Source organism: Phialemonium atrogriseum (assembly GCF_030411735.1).
Source record: "Phialemonium atrogriseum strain 8032-3 unplaced genomic scaffold QBC33scaffold_5, whole genome shotgun sequence".
Lineage (NCBI taxonomy): Eukaryota > Fungi > Ascomycota > Sordariomycetes > Cephalothecales > Cephalothecaceae > Phialemonium > Phialemonium atrogriseum.
This window is the reverse complement of record NW_026848142.1, coordinates 1,257,665-1,278,275: the sequence shown is the minus strand read 5'-3', so window position 1 is coordinate 1,278,275 and position 20,611 is coordinate 1,257,665. Positions and strand designations below refer to the sequence as shown.

The window sequence follows — 20,611 nt, the reverse complement described above, 5'->3', positions numbered from 1 at the left end:
GATTCGCGCGCGTGTCTCAGATGTGGTACGTCTGCTGCCCATTTTGTACTTTGCGACAGGTTTGGGTGGTTCAGGGGCTTGACTATCAAAGTACTGTACTTGGTAACTTGATCATTCCATCAGCCAGAAATCATAGCACGACAGAGTAAGCTTGCAGCAGCTGCAGCTCAGAGGTGTAGAATGAAGAACCAATGAGGGAACACTGGAGATGTCATAGCTGGGAGTGGCGACCTGTGACGCAATTTTTACGCATCCTTGACAGGACGAACCGATAAACAGGATCCTGGCATTAACTGTCACACACCATAATTAATTACCAGGCAGGTGTACTATTGCTCGTATGGTTAATACCCAACTCTCCCCAGAAGCACAACAGCCAGATCGCAAAACTTTAACTTTTAGTTGCCTTGACTAGCTAAACCCTAATTCAATCACCTCCGCCAAAGATTTTAACTTTCCGTTCCCCTGACCAAGTCGATTTGTCAACCATGCCAAGCGATCGAAGGCGCGGCAGACAGGCGGCTGTCAACTATGCCGACGACTCGGACTACTCCGACTACTCCGACTACTCCGACTACACGGACGATGAATACTACAAGCCCCGCGAGCGAAGCCTCCGTGCCCGCTCCCGCTCGAAGCTAGGATCCCTCGCCCACCGCCTGGAGCGAGGTCTCGGCCTGGACCGCTCCCGCTCCCGTTCCCGCTCCCGCCCAACCAGGCCCCGCGCCCGCGCCCGCTCCACCGACGACCGCCACCCGCCGCGGGGGCGAACGTCCTCACACTCGCACTACTACCACTCTGACGCCAGTCCGTCCCCCGCACCCCGCCGGCGGCACCACAGCAGCAGCACGGCGACGACGCGGGCGCGGTCGCGGTCCCGGTGGCGCGACGCCGCGCTGGCGGGCCTGGGCACGGCGGCGGTGGAGGCACGGCGCCTGCGCGGGCGGCCCGGGTCGTGGGCGGGCGGCAAGGGCGCGCGGGTGGCGACGGCGGCGCTGGGGGCCGCGGCCGTGGACGCGTTCATGATCGGCGACGGCGGGGATCCGTCGCGGCACAGCAAGATGCGCAAGGTCGAGTCCACGCTCGGGGGGTTGCTGTTCAATCGGGTGGTCAATGGGCCGAGGGATGAGGTGGGGAGGAGGGGGTCGCGGCGTTGAAAAGGGGGGGCGGATGGCTGTATGCTGAATTTGGCTTGCTTGTTTTATTATTACCTTGTAACAACAAACGATCTTTGGGTGGCATACTCGACTTGAGCGACAACACTGAAATCGATGGGGAGAAAGGAAGACCGAAGGAGGAATGACTCCAAGGGCTGAACAAATTGGATGATAGTCCATAGGAATCAATTGTTCCTTCCTGTACTCGCCAAACGTCTCGGCACAATGATAACCTCCATGTCTGTCTCCAGACAGTGGCCACAGGAGAACCCCATGCAAAATTCCTCTCTGGGCATAAAGGACTTCTTTGACGAACAGGTGCATCCGAACGCGACTCCAAAGTCGACCAGGGACCATTACTTGTCCTCGCAAGGGACCTCAGCTTTGGGTAACCGATCCTTAAGTTCGGTGCTCTCCAGCACAATAACCCCCCCGCCCCTTTTAATTACTGGTCAATTGGGGCAAATTGGGCTATGTCTTAAGGAACCCGGTTGTTGCTCTACCGCGTCATAATTAAAGCGAGCTTCCAAACCCCGGGTGATGGCCGCATAGAGGGAAGTTCTATCACGGCTTGCATGGGCTGTTAATAAGGGGTTTGTAACTGCGTAAAATATCCACAAGCGAATGGAATCCACGAAGCTCTTCAATCTGCTTTCTGCCTGGCAGACTAGTCAGTCCGTATTTCCGCTATTCAACACATTTATTTCTTGGTCAACACTTAGACCTCGCCCTCAGCGTCGTTGTCGCTCGAAACAAACAGGTTGGTGTAGTCGGTGTTCCAGGCCAGGGCGGTGAGGCGCGGGGACGAGCTGCGGGTCAAGCTCTGGGACTGGCAGCTGCTGGGGTTGGGGGAGAACATGATGTCCTTCCAGCTGGTCTTGGAGTCGGGTGCCGCGACGGGCTCGAACGTGCCGTTCTCGTTCATCTTGAATGGGATCTCGATCACCTTGTAGCCGATCGCCGGCTGCCGGTCCCACGACCCGTGAATCGTCACGTACATGTTGGTGCCCTCCTTGTCGAAGATGTTGGAGATGGGCGCGCTATGTGCTGGGAACGAGAGCCGTGGCGGAGTTGCCTTGCCAACGCAGTTGGAGTCGGCGAAGCTGGCGTTGGGCGTAACCACGAACTGGTCGCCCGTCTTCAGGCTAGCCCCCTGGATGTTGGCATCCCATGCCGCGAAGCAGGTCGGGTAGCCGTATCACTTGTTGTTGGGCTGCGTAGGGTCACCGACTAGAAAAGGCTATCTGGACAGAGAGAAAGGGCTGAATCTTAATCTGGTAGTTGGGGAGCAACATGACAGAAAGATTTGCCTCCTGGAGGACATACCACAGCAACCTGACAAAAATGCCTCGGGACTTGGGAATCGCGAAGGCTTGTTGCTTGAGGATGGAATCTACGTGGCTTCCATTGCGCTATTCCGCAGGGATGGACACCGGTCAAGTCGAACTGACCTATGAGCTGGTCAGATAAATATGATCTGGGCTGGTGGTGACAATCTCAGCACCTGAAGAGCGTCTAGGAAAACTCCGGAGTGCCACTATCACTGGTGATCTTTATGTGTTCGATGAGGAAGCATCAACAACACATCATATCCTGCCCTGCATAGTTGAGCTGGGACAGAGACAGAGACACATAAAGTTATACAAACAGTCGAACTGGCTCAGCAGAGCCTAGACAACTGTAAGGAACCTCCAAAGCCGTCTTCGAGGTCCTGTGCAGCTTCAAGGCAGGAGCGCTTGTGCGGGCTTAGTTAACTACCTAGGCAACAGTTAAACAAGGACCTAGGGGTTACCTTTCCTTTCTTTTTGCATCTCTATTACGCTTGATATTCGTAGTGTTACTCTGTGCTACGCAGTAATGCAGTTAAGGTAATTACACCTATGCCGCTGCCCAATGGGACTAGCTGCATTTATAATTTGCCGATGATGGAGAACGGCGTTCGGTTGGTGATCCTCGCCGTGTCCGGGGGTCAAAGAGGGGAAAGTGGAGAGTCCCAGGACCAAAAGCTCGGGTTAGTGTATCCCGGCAATAATTCTCCAATTACCTACCTAACCTTTACATCCCCTCCGATTCGGCCTCTCAAGCTCATGCACTTTCCTCTGAACTCGTTTAGGCAGGGCAATATCACGATTTCTCTTGGGAAGGCTGGTCGCTATCGATATCAGCATGATGGACGGTGCTGAGGTTTCAAAGCACAACTCCAAGCAGTCCTGCTGGATAGTGATAGATTTGAGGGTGTACGATATCACGTCCTTCCTCCAGCAGCACCCAGGCGGCGAGGCCGTTCTACTCAAACAAGGCGGCGCTGTATGCACATCTCATCCCATTGACTCGGGCAGGCAGAACGACCGGCAGTCAAAACTGACAAGAGCCCATGAACCATCTAGGACGCGACCTCCGAGTTCAACAAGCTGCACCCTCCGGACTACGTCGATGACCTGCCACAAGGGAGCTACCTCGGCAACCTGGACCCGGCCACAGCGAAAGGTCTCCGGAAACCCACGCCACCCGCCCCGGCACCATCATCCTCGCCGGCAGCGGGGAAAGTCCCCGATCTGGCCCTCTGCGTACGGGCGTCGGACTTCGAAGAGGCAGCCAAGGTGGTGCTAAACCGCAAGTCCTGGATCTACGTGTCCAGCTCGGCCAACTCGGGCCTCTCGCTGCGCGGCAACCTGGACGACTGGTCGCGCGTCACCTTCCGGCCGCGGGTGCTTCGCAACGTCGAGGTTGTCGACGCGCAGTCCTCGATCCTAGGCCACCCAACCCCGCACCCCTTCTACGCCTCGGCAATGGGAACCCTCGGCGTGGCGCACGCCGAAGCCGAGCCGGAGCTGGTGCGCGCGGTCGCCCGGCGCGGCGCCCACGCCGTCATCAGCACGGCGTCGACGCGGGCGACCGGGCAGATCATGCAGGCGTTTGAGGAGGAGTCGCGGCGGCTCGGCGGGGTAAGCCCGTCGAGGCTGTTCTTCCAGCTGTACCTGCCCGACGACCGGGCTAAGGCGCTCGCGATCATCGAGACGGCCAAGCGGGCCGGCTACAAGGGCCTGTGGATCACCGTTGACCTGCCGGTGCTCGGCAAGAGGACCGCCGACAGGCGGCTGCAGGCTGAGGAGGCGCTGTCGCTCGGGGTGAGCGTGGAGAGCGTGCCGCAGGCCTCCGAGGGGGAGAACCCCTACACGCCCGGGGCCGGCGGCAGGGTGGTGGCGGGGCGGGTGAGCGCGCGCACAACGTGGGACGACCTGAAGTGGATCCGGGAGGCGTGGCAGGGGCCGATCGTGCTGAAGGGGATCCAGTGCGCCGAGGATGCGAAGCTAGCGGTCGAATATGGCTGCCAGGCCATCCTCCTCAGCAACCACGGGGGGAGGCAGCTGCACACGGCTCCCAGCTCGCTCACGACTCTGTTGGAGATCAGGACGTACTGCCCGGAGGTGCTTGAGAAGCTTGAGGTCTACGTGGATGGCGGCCTTCGCGACGGAGCTGACATCCTCAAGGCCATCTGCTTGGGAGCTAAGTCTGTCGGCGTAGGACGGCCATTCTTCTACGCGATGGCGGCGTATGGAGCGGCGGGGGTTGAGAGGTGCATCGACAGTAAGTTCAGTTCAAGAAATTGTCACGGGGATTGGCAGATACTAACCTACCTCGCAGTTCTCGCCGAAGAGCTAGCAACCGCGATGAGGCTTGTTGGTATCACGTCGCTCGACCAAGCACGACCTGAAATGGTCAACGCAAGCCGGCTTTTGAACGACATGTGGCGCCCTGAGAAACAGTTTGCGCAAAGCCGTCTGTAAATTGTTAGGAGCATACCTACAACAAACAGCATACATGCCTACTCCATAACACCATCGTTGTCGTTTTCCACGACGTACACAGGTAGACAGTAATTCCTACCAAAGTCCAGTCCAATCCCGTCGTCATCGGCTCGTCATCTGTTTATCCGGTCCTGAGCGATCTCCGCGATTTTCGACACTTGCTGTTTGGTCGGGGCACGTGCGGGGCTAGACCTTCCAAAGCCCAACCCAATTCGTCCCCTCTCGGGGCGGTGTAAATGTGGGCTTGTGCCTGCATCTGGGGGCCAAAGCTTATCAGTGACGTATACACCCACAAACACATGGCCAACGTAAGGCTGACAGCTGGTTGGCCTGGAGTCTGCCAGCAAATCGTCCAAGGCACAGCAGGATGGGAACATCTGATGCTTATTGACTAGTCCAGTTTACCGAGCAGTACGTATACGCGGAGAAACAGATGTGTTTCCATGGGTGGAATGTCTGTGGTCTCAATTTTGGTGCTGCCTCGGAGCAGCTGTCTTGCACCGGGACACGCACCCAAACAACCGAAGCTAGAAGGTTCAAAGTACCCAGGTACTGGTATGGGAGATGCCGATCTTTGGGTGCTACCCACCGAGCCATGCTTGCCGTGGAACTTAACATGGAACGTGCATCGATCTTTAAACTTGGAGAATTGAATTGAACCCAACCTACCTAGTTTTTCGCACTTTCAACCTACCTACCCTGCTTTGCCCTACTCTGGGACGGTGTGCCTTGCTGGAGTGCTGCGGTGCCTTGTAACGAAGCCCGTCTCCATCGTCACTTCCCAGTGCCAGTGGCATGTTGTCAATTCTTAACTTCCAGTAATTAAACCATATCGGGCCTTGGCATCTTGGCGTCTCGGCGTGGAGGCCTCTCACAGCGGGCATTTCATCACGCTTTTGCCTTTCCGAAACCGTGGGCTATTGGGTAAGGTTCCCTTCCGCCGCGGTTCCTTGCCACTTTGTACGACTTGATTTTCGTGACATTCGTTTTCTCTCTTTTGCCGGGGCGAAGCTGGACAGACTCTCGGCCCAGCCTGCGGCCTGATTTCAGATCCATACCACACCGTCCGTCTTGCAGCTTTCCCATCAACACCAGCCTTGTTGATGATCCAAGCAAGACAGAACAGGGTCAGATAGACATTCCTTCAGCTCCCTCCTTTCTTTGGAGCACGTATTTCCCGACAATCGGCCAACAATGGCCGACCCTGGTCCATCAACCCCAGATAGGGACGACGAGGTAAACGAGGTAAACAAACACATTGCGCCGCCAGCTGGAGCTGACTAACACAACGCAGTCCAATGAACCACCACCCTCCGGCTCCGGGCCCTCGTCGTCGAAGGGGGTGGGAACGTCCGGCAATGGCCGTGAACGGCGCGATGACGGCGCATTCCACCTCGACCTCGAGGATGCCCTGACGCCCGATCCCGGCACCGAGGACATGTTCGTCGTCAAGGACAACAAATTCGCCTACTCGCCGGGCCAGCTATCCAAGCTCCTGAATCCCAAGAGCCACGACGCCTTCTTCGCCCTCGGCGGCCTCGCGGGGATGGAGAAGGGCTTGCGCACCGACCGAAACGCAGGCCTGAGCGTAGACGAGACCACCCTGGACGGCAACGTCGCCTTCGAAGACGTCGCTGCCAAGGGGGCGCCCAAGTACGGCGCCAGCGGCGACATCGAGCCCGTTCCCAAGGGAGACGCCCCGACCGCGCCGCAGCTGCCGCCGCGCGAAAATCGGCGGAACTTTATCGACCGCACGAGGGTCTTCGGCACGAATCGCCTGCCCGAGAAGAAGAGCAAGACCCTGCTTGAGCTTGCGTGGATCACGTACAACGACAAGATCCTCATCTTGCTTACCGTTGCTGCCGTCGTCTCGCTCGCACTGGGCCTATACGAGACCTTTGGCGTTCACCACGAACCGGGCGAGGCGAAGGTGGAATGGGTCGAGGGCGTCGCCATCATGGTCGCCATCGTCATCGTCGTCGTGGTCGGGACCCTCAACGACTGGCAGATGGAGAGGCAGTTCAAGAAGCTGAACGAGAAGCACGACGACCGCATTGTCAAGGTCATCCGCTCCGGGAAAACCGTCGAGATCTCCATTTTCGATGTCATGGTCGGGGACGTCATGCATCTTGATACCGGCGATCTCGTCCCTGTCGACGGCATCTTCATCACGGGCCACGGAGTCACCTGCGACGAGTCCTCGGCGACGGGCGAATCCGACCTCCTCAAGAAAGTCCCTGCTGACGATGTTTTTGCTGCGCTGGAAGAAGCAAGCAAGGGAAATGGCCCTCCTGGAAATGTCGAGAAGCTCGACCCCTTCATTATCTCGGGCAGCAAGATCAACGAGGGAACAGGAACCTTCATGGTGACTTCAGTGGGCGTCAACTCCAGCTATGGACGCATCACCATGTCCATGCACACCGACCAGGAAGCTACACCTCTGCAGAGGAAACTCAACCTCCTTGCGGACTGGATCGCCAAGATTGGAGGTGGCGCCGCCCTCCTCCTCTTCATCGTCCTGTTCATCAAGTTCCTGGTCGGGTTGCCCCACAGCCGCGACTCTCCGGCGGAGAAAGGCAACACTTTCATGAGACTCTTTACCACCTCGGTCACGGTGGTCGTCGTCGCAGTCCCGGAAGGCCTCCCACTCGCCGTTACCTTGGCCCTCGCCTTCGCCACGACGAGGATGATGAAAGACAACAACCTTGTCCGGGTCCTGCGCGCATGCGAAACGATGGGCAACGCTACGACGGTCTGCTCCGACAAGACCGGCACGCTGACCCAGAACAAGATGACCGTGGTGGCAGCTACACTGGGCAAGAGCAGCAGCTTCGGAGGCACCGACCCTCCCATCGACGAGGATGATGCCAACTCCGACTCCGACAATACCAACGACGCGGTGGCGGATTCTATTCCCAATGTCTCCGTCGGCGATTTTGTCAAAGGCATAGGCAAGGCAGTAAAGCAGCTGATCATCCAGTCCAATGCCGTCAACTCGACGGCCTTCGAAGGCGATGTGGATGGAGAGCAGACCTTCATCGGCTCCAAGACCGAGGTGGCCCTTCTGGCCTTCTGCCGGGATCGCCTGGGTGCCCCGCCCGTCCAGGAGGAGCGCACAAACGCCAACATTGTCCAGGTCGTCCCCTTCGACTCGGCGGTCAAATCCATGGCAACAATCGTCCAGTTGCCAGACGGGAAGTTCCGCGCATATGTCAAAGGCGCCTCTGAAATTCTGCTAGCCAAGTGCACCAAAGTGGTCGCGGACCCCGGCGCCGACGATCTTTCTACCACCGAGTTGACCGAAGACGATGGCGACACGTTCTCCCGGATTATTACTTCGTATGCCGGGCAGACCCTCCGAACCATCGGCTCGTCGTACCGCGACTTTGATTCTTGGCCGCCTCCTGAACTCGCCGGCCAGACAGAGCTCACCGCTGCCGAGTTCGACAAAGTTCACAAGGACATGACTCTGGTCGCCATCTTCGGCATCAAGGACCCGCTAAGGCCGACTGTCAAGGATGCGATCGTCGACTGCCAGCGGGCCGGCGTGTTCGTGCGCATGGTCACGGGCGACAACATCGTGACGGGGCGGGCAATCGCCAAGGAGTGCGGCATATACACCCCCGCGGAGGGCGGCATCGCCATGGAGGGCCCCGTCTTCCGTCGCAAGAGCGACGAGGAGCTCAAGCAGCTCGTGCCGAGGCTGCAGGTGCTCGCCCGGTCCAGCCCCAACGACAAGCAGCTCCTGGTCCGCATCCTCAAGGAGCTGGGCGAGACGGTCGCGGTCACGGGCGACGGCACCAACGACGCGCCGGCGCTGAAGATGGCCGACATTGGCTTCGCCATGGGCATCGCCGGCACCGAGGTTGCAAAGGAGGCTGCTAGCATCATTTTGCTTGACGACAACTTCGCGTCCATTGTCAAGGGCATCGCCTGGGGCCGCGCTGTGAACGACAGCGTGAAGAAGTTCCTCCAGTTCCAACTCACGGTTAATCTGACAGCCGTCATTCTCACCTTTGTTTCTGCTGTGGCAAGCTCGACAGAGGAGTCGGTGCTCAACGCCGTGCAGCTGCTGTGGATCAACCTCATCATGGACACCTTTGCGGCCCTCGCCCTCGCCACGGACCCGCCCGGCCCCTCCGTGCTAGACCGCAAGCCTGACAGGAAGTCGGCGCCGCTGATCAACCTCACGATGATGAAGATGATCGTCGGCCAGGCTATCTGCCAGCTGGTCATCACGTTTGTGCTTAACTTCGGCGGACACTCTCTGCTCGGCTACGACGACAGCGAGCTTGAAACCAAGAGGCTGAAGACGTTGGTTTTCAATACCTTTGTCTGGCTACAAATATTCAACGAGCTGAAGTGAGTTTTCTTCGATCCAAACATCCACCCCCCTCTTCCTTTTTGGGGGGGAGCAATACATATGAACCGTAAACTAAACAAACCCCCCTGTCACCAGCAACCGCCGCCTTGACAACAAGCTCAACATCTTCGAGGGCATCACGCGCAACCGGCTCTTCATCCTGATCAACCTAGTCATGATCGGCGGCCAAGTCCTAATCATCTTCGTGGGCGGGCAAGCCTTCAAGATCACCCGCCTGAACGGCAAGGAGTGGGGCCTCTCCATCGGCCTGGGTGCCATCTCGCTCCCCCTCGGCGCGCTCATCCGCCTGTTCCCCGACCGCTGGATCGCGGCGTGCATGCCGTGGCTGGTGCGCAAGCGGTGGGCGCCCGAGACCATCGACGAGCGCGTCCGCGAGGACCGCCGCGACAAGGCGCCGCTGCGTACCCTGTCCATGGTGCGCGGGCGCCGCGCCGCCACGCACATCAGCGACCACCGCGGCATCAGGGAGTACATCCGCGACCAGAAGGATAAGGTCGCGGGGAAGGCGTTGGGCGCGTATAATGTTGCGAGCGCGTCGGCTACCGAGGTGCTGCTGGGGGGGAGCAGTAAGCCTGCGGCGGGCGGTAACAATAGGTAGTAGGGACTGGTGGGGCGAGGTGTTCTGATTTCATTTGTGTTCTGTCTAACAAGATTCTGATTCTGTGTACCAGAAAATAGAGGGCTTCCAATTGGTGAGAAGAAAACCCGGCTCTTTTTTTGACACTTGGTCGTGTCGTTGGCGTTGTCGGAGTTCAATAGAAGACGGATTCGCCTCAATAGAGTACCTACTTTGTACGGATATCATGTCCACTGTCAAAACTACCAAATGCCGAGACTGAAGGGGGGGGGAAGATTACACATTGGAGGGCACTTGTAATTTAATTGACAACCCCTGGGAGTCAGGTGGCAGCATGTAGTTCATCCATGATACTCAGATATTAAAGTCGTCCCATGTATGGCTAACTTGTGTTTGGTGACACCTTCGTACTCACATCAGGCAGGATGTGGCGATATTCATGGCGGTATTGTGATTGGCTGTGAGAATAAAGGGGAATAGGATGTCTTGAAAATGGCACTCGGGCGGGGCATCAGGTTTGGGCTTCTGAATTTGTGGATGATGAAATGCTAGGGTTACGATCTGGAGACGATGGTGATAATTTATTTGTACGTCGTTACGGTGAGTATGTACAACTTGCTTGGAAAAGGTTCTCGATATTTTGGGAGGTGGGACGGCGATGCGGCACGCGGCACGGCATGCAGCATGCGGCAATCTATTTCTTGCAAGCAAATGCCGGGGCCGTTGATGGCTTTTCAACATCGGATGATGAGCATTGAAGACCACTGAAGCAGCGCCGTAGGCAGCCAGCCGCCGAGTTTCAGCGTATTATGTTGGCCATGTTGCACTGGCTTTGTTGGGATCCGTCAAAACAAAAACGAGGCCTCGTCAAGTTCCACAGGTGAAACAGTCGACATCACTCGAGGGATAAACGCAATGTGAGGCAGATTTCGCCGAAAAAGGGCTTCCGAGCCGTCGAGTAAGCCGTCGAATAAGGTGGAGAGTCTCGCTCTTGCAAGTCTCGCAGCAGCCAAGGTGTTTTGGCCTGACATGATGTTCTCTCTCACACTTCCATGCTGGTGCCATTTATTGGCGCCGTGGCAGTCACCGAGAAGGAGGACAAACCGTTGGGCTGGATGGCTGGCTGACTGCCTACCTGCGTGTGTCGATCCGTGTGTGCCGATCTGCGTGATGAAGGCTTTCACAAATTTCGATCTCAATCACGAGCCACCGGTGGCGACTCGGAAATTAGTTGGTGAGGACCAAGTGGCTCGACTCTGAAACAAGAGAATACCAGAAACAATATAGCATCAAAGCATCAAGCGGCCAGAATCTCAGTTTCACCACTCATCGCTAGCAGTCACGGCCCGGGCCAGCTCCACAGCCAGGTATTTTAGCCGTCAGGAATTTCCATTTTTCTTCGCTACCAAGCAAGGGAGCCACGTCACTACTGACACGGTAGGAGTGAAAGTTGGAATCGGGCTACAGCCAACCGGAGCCTTCCACAATGCAGTGTTCAGGGGTTTAGCCGAAGCGTTGGGGGATGGCGAAGTACACCTGTTTTAGCCCTTTAGCGGGTATTAAGTCAGGTGACTCACTACCAATATCAGCAGATGTCAATGGTGCCATTTCGATAGTTCCATTTTTAAACCACACCGACGACGAGCGGAGGGAATGGCTATTCCCACCCCTCACGCGATCCTTGTCCTGCCTAGGAAGACGCACAAAGACGGGAGGTTGCCAGCCCTCCACTTGCCAGCCCTCCCGCTTGCCAGCCCTCCACTTCCTTCCCAACGCTTGACACCAACCACCGGACAGAGCAGTTCGTTCATCTTCATCATTTCACCACCCGCTCTCACCTTCATTCCAAACGATTTTCCATCTCGCCACACCTCTGCTCTGCCCTGCTCTCTCCTACCGCGAAGTTGGGAGCTCTCACTCACCATTGACTGTTCATTTGGGGCTGGCAGAGCTGCCGAGTAGATTTGATCCGAGTCGTCCGCTTGCTCTCTCGAGTCCGATCCGACACCGCCGCCGAGGCCGACTTCATGTGATTCCTCGACCCCCTTTCTCTCCAAACACAACCGCGTTGTTGTCCCCGAGATGGTGCGACGGCCACCCGGCCACGTCGCTCAACAGCGCAGGTACCTGGTGGCATTCGCCGCCATCCTCTTGCCATGGCTTCAACTCGCCGATGCTCAGCAGCAGCATCTCGGCCAGCCGCAGGAGCTTAGCTCCGCCCCCGTCGCCGAACATGCCATCAGAAAGCCGCCCGCGACTGCCTTGATGGCCGATGGAATCCAAGACACCCCCTACGTCCAACACCGGCGGAAGAAGACCATCACCGGTCAAGACGCCAACGACGAAATGGACCGACACATCAATCGCCCTTCCCCCTATGGCGATTTTAACATTCCTGACGATGCGAGCGCCGTCGACACTTATGCTCTGGACCCGTCCGTTCGAGCACCATCCCCTCCGAGACACAGACTGGGCACTCATGATGCTGCCGAGCTCTCGTCGCCGCAAACTGCGCGGAGTCTGGAGGATTGGGAAGTGGAAGACTTTGTCATTCTGGCGACCGTCGATGGAGACCTGTATGCCTGCGACCGCAAGACGGGAAAAGAACGCTGGCGCCTCGAGGTAGAGCAGCCCATGGTTGAGACCAAGCACTACCGCACGAATCACTCCGAGCTCGACGACGACTACAACCCCATCGATCACTACCTCTGGGTTGTCGAGCCCAACCTCAATGGGGATCTATACCTGTGGATTCCCAATCAGGCCGGCACTGGACTGGTCAAGATGGGATATACCGTGAAGCAGTTGGTGGAGAACCTCACACCCTACGACGACAAGGAGCAGAACATATTGTACATCGGGGACAAAAAGACCACCCTTGTCACCCTCGACGCGGCGACTGGCCGTGTCCTGAAGTGGTTCGGGTCTGGGGGATCTCAGATCAACGAGATGGAGCGCTGCCTCAAGCCCGTTCCTCTTGCCGACATGGATAGCGAGGAGTGCAGCAACAGCGGCACCATCACCCTTGGCCGCACCGAATACAACATCAGAGTCGAGTACAGCGACGGACGTGGCGCCATCGCGACCCTGAATTACGCCGAATGGGGTCCCAACGTCTACGATAACGATCTTCTCAAGCAGTACCATGCCACCATGGATAACCGCTATATTACGAGCCAGCACGACGGCCAAGTCTACGGCTTTGACTACGCTCGCTTCGAGGGCGGCCGGCCGTACTTTGCCCAGAAGCTCACCTCTCCCGTTGCCCGAGTTTTCGATGTTGCCCGCCCCTGGGACGCTCCCTCTGGCAGCAACGCCGAGCTCGTCATCCTCCCTCAGCCCCCGCCCCCCCCGGAAGACGACAATGTCGACCGCATGCGACGCGAGAGCATCTTCCTCAACCAGACTGAAGCCGGCAGCTGGTACGCCATGTCGGGCAGATCTTATCCCTTGATTCTCCACGCCCCACCTGCAAAGATTAACAGTCAAGAATGGTGGGAGGCACACCAATCTCGAGGCATGCTGAGTGAGGTTCAGATGTCAAAGGCGTTGATCGGAACCCATACCCTGGAGAACAGACACAGGCGACGTAGGCCCTCTGGCCTCAGAGAACCACCATTGCTCATTGGGGATGGCTCATCAGCGGGCGGCGCTTCGGCTGTCGATCCGTTTGAGGTGGAGGACATGGACGCCAATCGCTCAACGCCGTCGGAGGGGTTGCTAGGCTCGTTGCCCTCGACTCAGCCGCAGGTAAAGTCGCTCGTGGCTGCGACCCTGAAGCTTCCCGGACTGGCCGCGGGCAAGGTTGTGGATCTTGTCAGCAACCCCGTTTTAATCATCATCTTTGTCGTCTTCCTCTTCTATTACCAGAAAGACCTTCGTCGATGGCACAATCGCAACCCCAGGGGCGAAGGCTCCTTCTCATCGCCGATTGAGGTCAGGACCGAGCCAACTCCCAACTCGGCCGAAGGTGACCAGTCGCCCACTGAGGAGCTCGCCGAGCCCAAGGCGGACGCCAACGTTCAGGAACCCGCCCCCGAGGCGCCGGCGGCGGACCTGATCGTGCCACCCGCTACGGCTGACAGCGACGGATCCCCAACCGTCAGGTTCGCCGAACTCGCCGAAGGTGGCGATCAAGGCGGAGCCCTGCCAGAGAGGGACGAGCAATACGGCTCGGCAACGCCTGAGCCTGGCAAGAAGAAGAAGGCGCATCGGGGCAGTCGGGGTGGGGCCAAGCACAAGAAGCGCAAGGAGAAGCGGGAGGCTTCGCAATCTCGCGATGATGACCCCCCTCAAGCCACCGTGCAGGAGGTTATCGACAAGGCGAAACGGCTGGGCGAGCAACCTCGCTTGGAGCCGGACATCCAGACCGTCACGAACGACCCCGAAGAGGTCTCGGGCCCCGTTCTGAGGATGGGCAGCCTCGAGGTCAACGAGGATCAGCAGTTGGGCACTGGCAGTAACGGGACTGTCGTATTTTCTGGGAAGTGGGACGGACGGGATGTCGCCGTGAAGAGAATGTTGATTCAGTTCAACGAGATTGCTAGCCAGGAGACGAGGCTACTGAGAGAGAGTGATGATCACCCAAATGGTACGTTTCCTCGGATGGACCGTGTTGTGCTTTCCCCGCTAACCGTAAATACAGTCATCCGTTACTTTGCCCAGCAGCAGCGGGCGGCGTTCCTCTACATCGCCCTCGAGCTGTGCCAGGCATCATTGGCGGACATCGTGCAGAGGCCGAACCTATTCCGAGAACTCGCGCAGGCCGGCGAGCGCGACATGCCGGGCGTTCTGTATCAAGTCGCCAACGGATTGAGCCACCTTCACAGCCTGCGTATCGTCCACCGCGACCTCAAGCCTCAGAATATCCTTGTCAACATGGGCAAAGATGGGCGACCGCGTCTACTGGTGTCCGACTTTGGACTGTGCAAGAAGCTGGAGGGCGGCCAGTCATCCTTCGGCGCCACAACCGCCCACGCGGCAGGCACCTCGGGCTGGCGTGCTCCGGAGCTCCTGCTCGACGATGATGGACCGGGACCCATGAGCTACACCACGGATCCCGGGTCGAGTCTCCACAGCGGCGAGGGCACGGGCTCGGGGAGTGTTGGACAGGAACTCTTCGGCCCCAACAGCCGGCGCGTGACGCGAGCCATCGACATCTTCTCGCTGGGGCTCGTCTTCTTCTACGTGCTGACCAAGGGCAACCACCCGTTCGACTGTGGCGACCGGTACATGCGCGAGGTCAACATCCGGAAAGGCAACTACAACCTGCAGCCGCTTGACGTGCTTGGAGACTTCGCGTTCGAGGCGCACGACTTGATCGCGAGCATGCTGAGGGCCAATCCCAAGGAGCGGCCGTCGGCGCGCGAGGTCATGGCGCACCCCTTCTTCTGGTCGGCCAAGAAGCGGCTGTCGTTCCTGTGCGACGTGTCGGACCACTTCGAGAAGGAGCCGCGCGACCCGCCGTCGGAGGCGCTCGCGGAGCTCGAGCGGTGGGCACCGCAAACAGTCAAGGGGGACTTTCTCAAGAACCTGCCCAAGGACTTTGTCGACAGCCTTGGGAAGCAGCGCAAGTACACGGGGACCAAGGTGCTCGACCTGCTGCGCGCCCTGCGCAACAAGCGGAACCACTACGAGGACATGCCCGACGCACTCAAGAGGAGCGTCGGTCCGCTCCCTGACGGGTATCTGGGCTTCTGGAGCAGGAGATTCCCGAACCTGCTCATCGCCTGCTGGAATGTCGTCTACAATGTGCAGTGGGAGGACACGGACCGCTTTAGGGAGTATTACGAGCCGGCTGGGCTGTGAGGGAGGGGGGTCTGAGAGAGGGGGGGCGTCTGTACTCCAGGTTCCAGTCCCTTCGGCTTCTACGGGATCGGGATGGCCTATATAATATTAGTAGTGTTGTTGGGCGGGAGGAACGGGCGTTATCTCAACGGTCACTACCTCAACTAACCTAACCTAGGAATTCGGCTGGTTAGCTAGTGTGTGTTTGTAATTGTAGTGTTGGCCTGGTTTGGCCTTACCTTCACCTTCATCCTTAGCTCCCCCCCTCAAGTGTCCACCGTGTGTGCTGATATAGCCCGGCTCACCCCCGCCACCCCGCCCTGCCATCCCCCGGCTTCCTGGTAGTTTTCCCTGCGACGCGGGGTTTCCACGGCACTGAGCCGGCCGATCGGCCCCTTTCCCCCTAGCGTGGATGCTACCAAGGCCTGTGCTGCTCCGCGGCCTGACCTGAGGTTACAGCTGAGGTGGTAATTGCTCCTCACCACCACATCGTGACATAGCTTTGCATGCATGGGAGGGAGGGAGGCCGTGAGGGCAAGGGCTCTGATACAAGATGGAACTCGGTTTCTCGTTGCGACATTCTCCCCATCGTCGAACCCCCAAACAACAGCCTGCCAGAACCGCTCGCAGTGGCGCTGTTGCTGGCATTCGGCATCTTTCCGAGTAAGGCTGGCTTCTCCGGCGCAACCCCGCAACCAGCTAACTGGATTGGTGGGGCTAGGCCAGGCTGGCCAGCATGGGGGCCAAGGGACGGTTTCACCAAGCTCACGCGCCGGAGATTGTGCGTCCGCGCCGCGACAAAACCGGCAAGCCAGGAACCATGTCGTGGCTCCCTGACGCCGCTGGCGGGCCTCATGGGCCGAGACCATTGCCCGCAAATGCTATCGCTAGCCCAAATCAGGGGGTCGGAACGTCGTTGACTTGGCTCCCAAGAGCCAGGATACAGGCACGTCAACACTGGATTTATTCCTTAATCGACATGGGGCATGTCACCCTTCCCCACTCCGTGTCGACGATTCCCGGATTCTCTCGAGCTCGCCAAGGTCCATCGCAACGATAGAGTCGCAGACCACTTTATTCTTAATGAATACCGCACCAGTTACCCGGTTACGGTTAGCCATGCCATGCTTGAGCCTCATCCATACCTCAGCCCCAGAGGGGGGGGGGGCAATAGATGTCTAATTATAAAGCTGGCCTCGCTCCTCTCCCTCGTCTCCCTTCCCTCCCTCCTCTCCCTCCTCCCTCTCACAGCATCCCCCCTGTTTGGTAGCTCCCTCCCTCCAACAGACCCAACCTCCCTAGATCCAGGCCAAGATGAAAGGCCTTCTTGCTGCCGGCGCCCTCCTCGGCGTCGCCGTCGCCCAGAATGGCAATGTGTGGGAACAGTGTGGCGGTATCGACTTCCGCGGCAAGACGACGTGCGTCTCCGGCAACTCGTGCGTCTACCTGAACGACTGGTACAGCCAGTGCCAGCCGGGGGCGGCCCCAACCACGACCACGAGCTCGAAGACGACGTCCGGCCCCGCTGGGCCCACGTCGGCTCCCGGCAAGTTCAAGTACTTCGGCGTCAACGAGGCCGGCGGCGAGTTCGGCGAGAACTCAAAGCCCGGTGTGTGGGGCAAGGACTTTATCTTCCCTGACACCAACGCCATCAAGGTGAGCACGCATCATCCGCGCACATCGTCCCCGTCCCTCCCCGAGGCTTTCGACTGACCATTGTGTGTGTGTGTGCGTGTTTTCTAGACCCTGATCGGACAAGGCTACAACATCTTCCGCGTCGGCTTCCTGATGGAGCGCCTGGTCCCCAACTCCATGACGGGTTCGATGAACGCCGCCTACCTCGCTAACATGTCCGTGTCGATAAACGCCATCACCAACGCGGGCGCGTATGCCATCCTCGACCCGCACAACTTCGGCCGCTACTACGGCAACGTGATCACGTCCACTTCCAACTTCAAGACCTTCTGGCAGACCATCGCGACGCCGTTCAAGGACAACAGCCGCGTCATCTTCGACACCAACAACGAGTACCACGACATGGACCAGTCGCTGGTGGTCAACCTCAACCAGGCGGCCATCGACGGCATCCGCGCCGCGGGGGCCAAGAGCCAGACCATCTTCGTCGAGGGCAACTCGTGGACGGGCGCGTGGACGTGGGAGAGCGTCAACGGCAACACCATGGGCAACCTGAAGGACCCTGAGAACAAGATCGTCTACCAGATGCACCAGTACCTCGACACGGACGGCTCTGGCACCCACGTGCCGTGCGTGTCCTCCACCATCGGCGTCGAGCGCGTCTCCGGCGCCACGCGCTGGCTGAAGGCCAACGGCAAGAAGGGCATCCTCGGCGAGTTCGCCGGCGGCGCAAACGACGTCTGCAAGCAGGCCGTCAAGGGCATGCTCGACCACCTCAAGGACAACTCCGACGTGTGGACCGGCGCCCTCTGGTGGGCTGGCGGGCCGTGGTGGGGCGATTACATGTACAGCTTCGAGCCTCCCAGCGGAACGGGATACAAGTACTACAACGACCTGCTGAAGACCTACACCCCGTAAGGGGTTGGTTGACTAGCGCAGCTAGACTCGTGGGTTAGTGGAAGGGGGTGGTGTGAAGGCGATCATGGCGTGGCATGGCATGACATGGCGGTAGAGACGAGTCCTATTTGGGATTTATGACCTTTCTTCTTCGTATATAGTTCTTTCGCCCGTACATATACTCTCCTAAGCCTTAGAGCTCGTCGAGGTTCAGCTACAGTGCCGGTGTTTCTTCGTGAAATTGAGATCCCCCGTTATCTTCTGACGCCACTGAAAGTTGGCTTGCTGTCGAACTCGTACTCCGTGTCAAATGTCCTCCATGCTACTTGACCCTTCCCTCATGGCCATCTTAATTTTTGACTTGGTGTTCCATAGCCACATATGCTCTATTCTTCTAGCATTATAACTTGAAACTCAAGCAAGATTTTGGTGCGTATGTCCCGAACAAGCTGACGAGGCCAGAAAGCGTCTCCAACGTAAGAGATGGCCGGGGGTGAAGAAAGACTACGACAATTTTACAACCGCAATTCTAGGGTCGTCCTCACCCATCGGACCATCTTCGTCGGAGTTCGACGTTGACTTAGACGACGTTGATGAAGACGAGCACGAGTCACGACGGAGCAAACCTGAGCAGGCAACGGTCCATCTTTTTACATGCTTTTTAGACTGCTGTGACACAGATATAGAAGGCAACCATTAGTCCTAGCCCACTTAGTAGGATTTAGCAAGGCTAGCAATGGTGATAATTTATAAGATGCCAGAATACCGTAGGAGGTATATATTTACGCGTCCTCCCAGACCAGAAGAGAGCACGCCATGATTAGGAATTTGAGACAAGAGGAATAAGGAAAGAGAAAAGGCGTTGTTATCAATTTGGTTGTAATAGGCTGACAATTGCCTCATGCCCATTCTCAGCCGCCCACAATAATGGCGACAAACCTGAGATACACTTTGACTCAACATCAGCGCCCTTCTCAAGCTAGAGACGGTGTACTTCCATCCCCAGCGCAGCTACATCAAGAAGTGCCTGCAGCTCTCGGACGTCGAGGACTACCTCGAAATGGGGAATAACGAGGCGCCCGTGTACCTGATCACGGGGCTGAAGATCACCTGGGGAACAACCATATCCACGGAACACGGGCGAGGCTATGAGGACACGGCCGAGGTAGGCGTGAGTGTACCGTGCGGACCCGTTGATGTGGATGTCGGAGCTGGGGCAGGAGTCGTCGGAGACTCGGCGGTGTCATCGTCGTTTGGCAAGCCGGCGGATTTCGTGCTGGGTATCCGGTTGCAAAAGATTTATCACAAGAAGAAATTCTGGAGTGCAGAGCAGACCCTTGCTATTGAAAGGGTGGCTAAAGGGGCGGTATTGTTGGACAGCGATGAGCCGGAGCAAGTCGAGGACGCCGAGGCTGAAGACAACTTCGTCATTGCAGACATGGACGACGCAGAACTTGAAGGTAGACGACTTGGGCGGCCTAGGATTGGTCCTTGAGAGGCTCGGAGTTCAAGAATCCGTACCTACTCTAGAACACAGCTAATTTACCCGGCCGGATCTCGCTATCTGCCTAAGAAACGAACCAGAGGGCTGTATCATTTCGGGGGCCATCGGCTACCCAGGCCACATGGACTTCTCTGCAACGTCATGGTGATCGTGGCCGCAGTGCTTGCTTCTCGGCTTCACGTCAAGAGCGATGCATATTGGCTGTCGGAAACTTCGACGTCATATATGCACGCCGTTAGTCAGTCGAGCATTACTCACGGTGGGATTGCCAAATTCAAGTTCCATTCTTAGATCCGCAGGTAAGATTATTGGGACCCTTAAGATAACATCACAACCAGAGTCGATTGGTCAAACCGGGTATCCGACAACTGATACTGGCTGCCCTAACTGATTGAAACGTAGGTATCCAGTTGCCCATCGCTCTCCGAGGAAGTCCCCAGTGCGGTGACGAATTGGAATACTGGTTTGAGTGATTACAACAAGTCGATAGAAAGTAGAAAGCAGAGCCGTCCTGCAAGAGCAGCCATCGCGCATTGGTCCTACCATCTCATGACGCGATGCACTTCTGTGGGACCACAATATGTTGAGATGCGTGACAGCCAGATCGATGCCGACGTACGGATTAGGGGTAATTCTAAATTTACGAACCATTGCCGCAGCAGCTGCTCCTGGAACGATATGCCAAGCCAAAGAGAAGCGGTTAGACATCGGGAATTTGGCTGGAGCTGGAGCTGGACGTGAGGGCTCGCTGATAATCGCGGCGTTTGCCCTTGCAGCTCCCTGGTACGAGGACCACGAAGAGTCCCTACATGCGTCCTCATCCAAGTCACGCCCGTGAGACTGTTGGTTATTAGGCACTAT

At 57.7% G+C, this 20,611-nt stretch overlaps 6 protein-coding genes across 6 annotated transcripts; all 6 read left to right on the top strand.

Annotated features, from left to right (window-relative positions):
- Window positions 1-488: 488 nt before the first annotated feature.
- QBC33DRAFT_512872 (uncharacterized protein) lies at window positions 489-1,157 on the top strand (the record flags this gene model as incomplete). The annotated part of the gene is made up of 1 exon (XM_060425938.1): window positions 489-1,157. One exon carries the CDS (start codon window positions 489-491, stop codon window positions 1,155-1,157), a length of 669 nt encoding a protein of 222 aa, XP_060286435.1.
- A 930-nt stretch (window positions 1,158-2,087) lies between these two features.
- Window positions 2,088-4,945, top strand: QBC33DRAFT_576627 (mitochondrial cytochrome-like protein b2; the record flags this gene model as incomplete). The annotated part of the gene is made up of 4 exons (XM_060430924.1): window positions 2,088-2,146; window positions 3,302-3,464; window positions 3,545-4,745; window positions 4,803-4,945. 4 exons carry the CDS (start codon window positions 2,088-2,090, stop codon window positions 4,943-4,945), a joined length of 1,566 nt encoding a protein of 521 aa, XP_060286434.1.
- Window positions 4,946-6,160: 1,215 nt separating this feature from the next.
- Window positions 6,161-9,948, top strand: QBC33DRAFT_556641 (calcium-transporting ATPase 2; the record flags this gene model as incomplete). The annotated part of the gene is made up of 3 exons (XM_060429738.1): window positions 6,161-6,202; window positions 6,261-9,328; window positions 9,426-9,948. The coding sequence occupies 3 exons, from the start codon at window positions 6,161-6,163 to the stop codon at window positions 9,946-9,948; spliced, it is 3,633 nt and encodes a 1,210-aa protein (XP_060286433.1).
- A 1,650-nt stretch (window positions 9,949-11,598) lies between these two features.
- QBC33DRAFT_315324 (uncharacterized protein) lies at window positions 11,599-15,812 on the top strand. Its single transcript, XM_060423533.1, has 2 exons — window positions 11,599-14,518; window positions 14,573-15,812. Exons 1-2 carry the CDS (start codon window positions 12,010-12,012, stop codon window positions 15,733-15,735), a joined length of 3,672 nt encoding a protein of 1,223 aa, XP_060286432.1. The 5' UTR covers window positions 11,599-12,009; the 3' UTR covers window positions 15,736-15,812.
- Window positions 15,813-16,806: 994 nt separating this feature from the next.
- Window positions 16,807-18,494, top strand: QBC33DRAFT_314696 (endoglucanase 3). The gene is made up of 2 exons (XM_060423531.1): window positions 16,807-17,370; window positions 17,458-18,494. The coding sequence occupies exons 1-2, from the start codon at window positions 17,029-17,031 to the stop codon at window positions 18,265-18,267; spliced, it is 1,152 nt and encodes a 383-aa protein (XP_060286431.1). The 5' UTR covers window positions 16,807-17,028; the 3' UTR covers window positions 18,268-18,494.
- A 489-nt stretch (window positions 18,495-18,983) lies between these two features.
- Window positions 18,984-20,012, top strand: QBC33DRAFT_530440 (uncharacterized protein). The gene has a single exon (XM_060427233.1). It carries the CDS (start codon window positions 19,307-19,309, stop codon window positions 19,739-19,741), a length of 435 nt encoding a protein of 144 aa, XP_060286430.1. The 5' UTR covers window positions 18,984-19,306; the 3' UTR covers window positions 19,742-20,012.
- The last annotated feature ends 599 nt before the right edge of the window (window positions 20,013-20,611 follow it).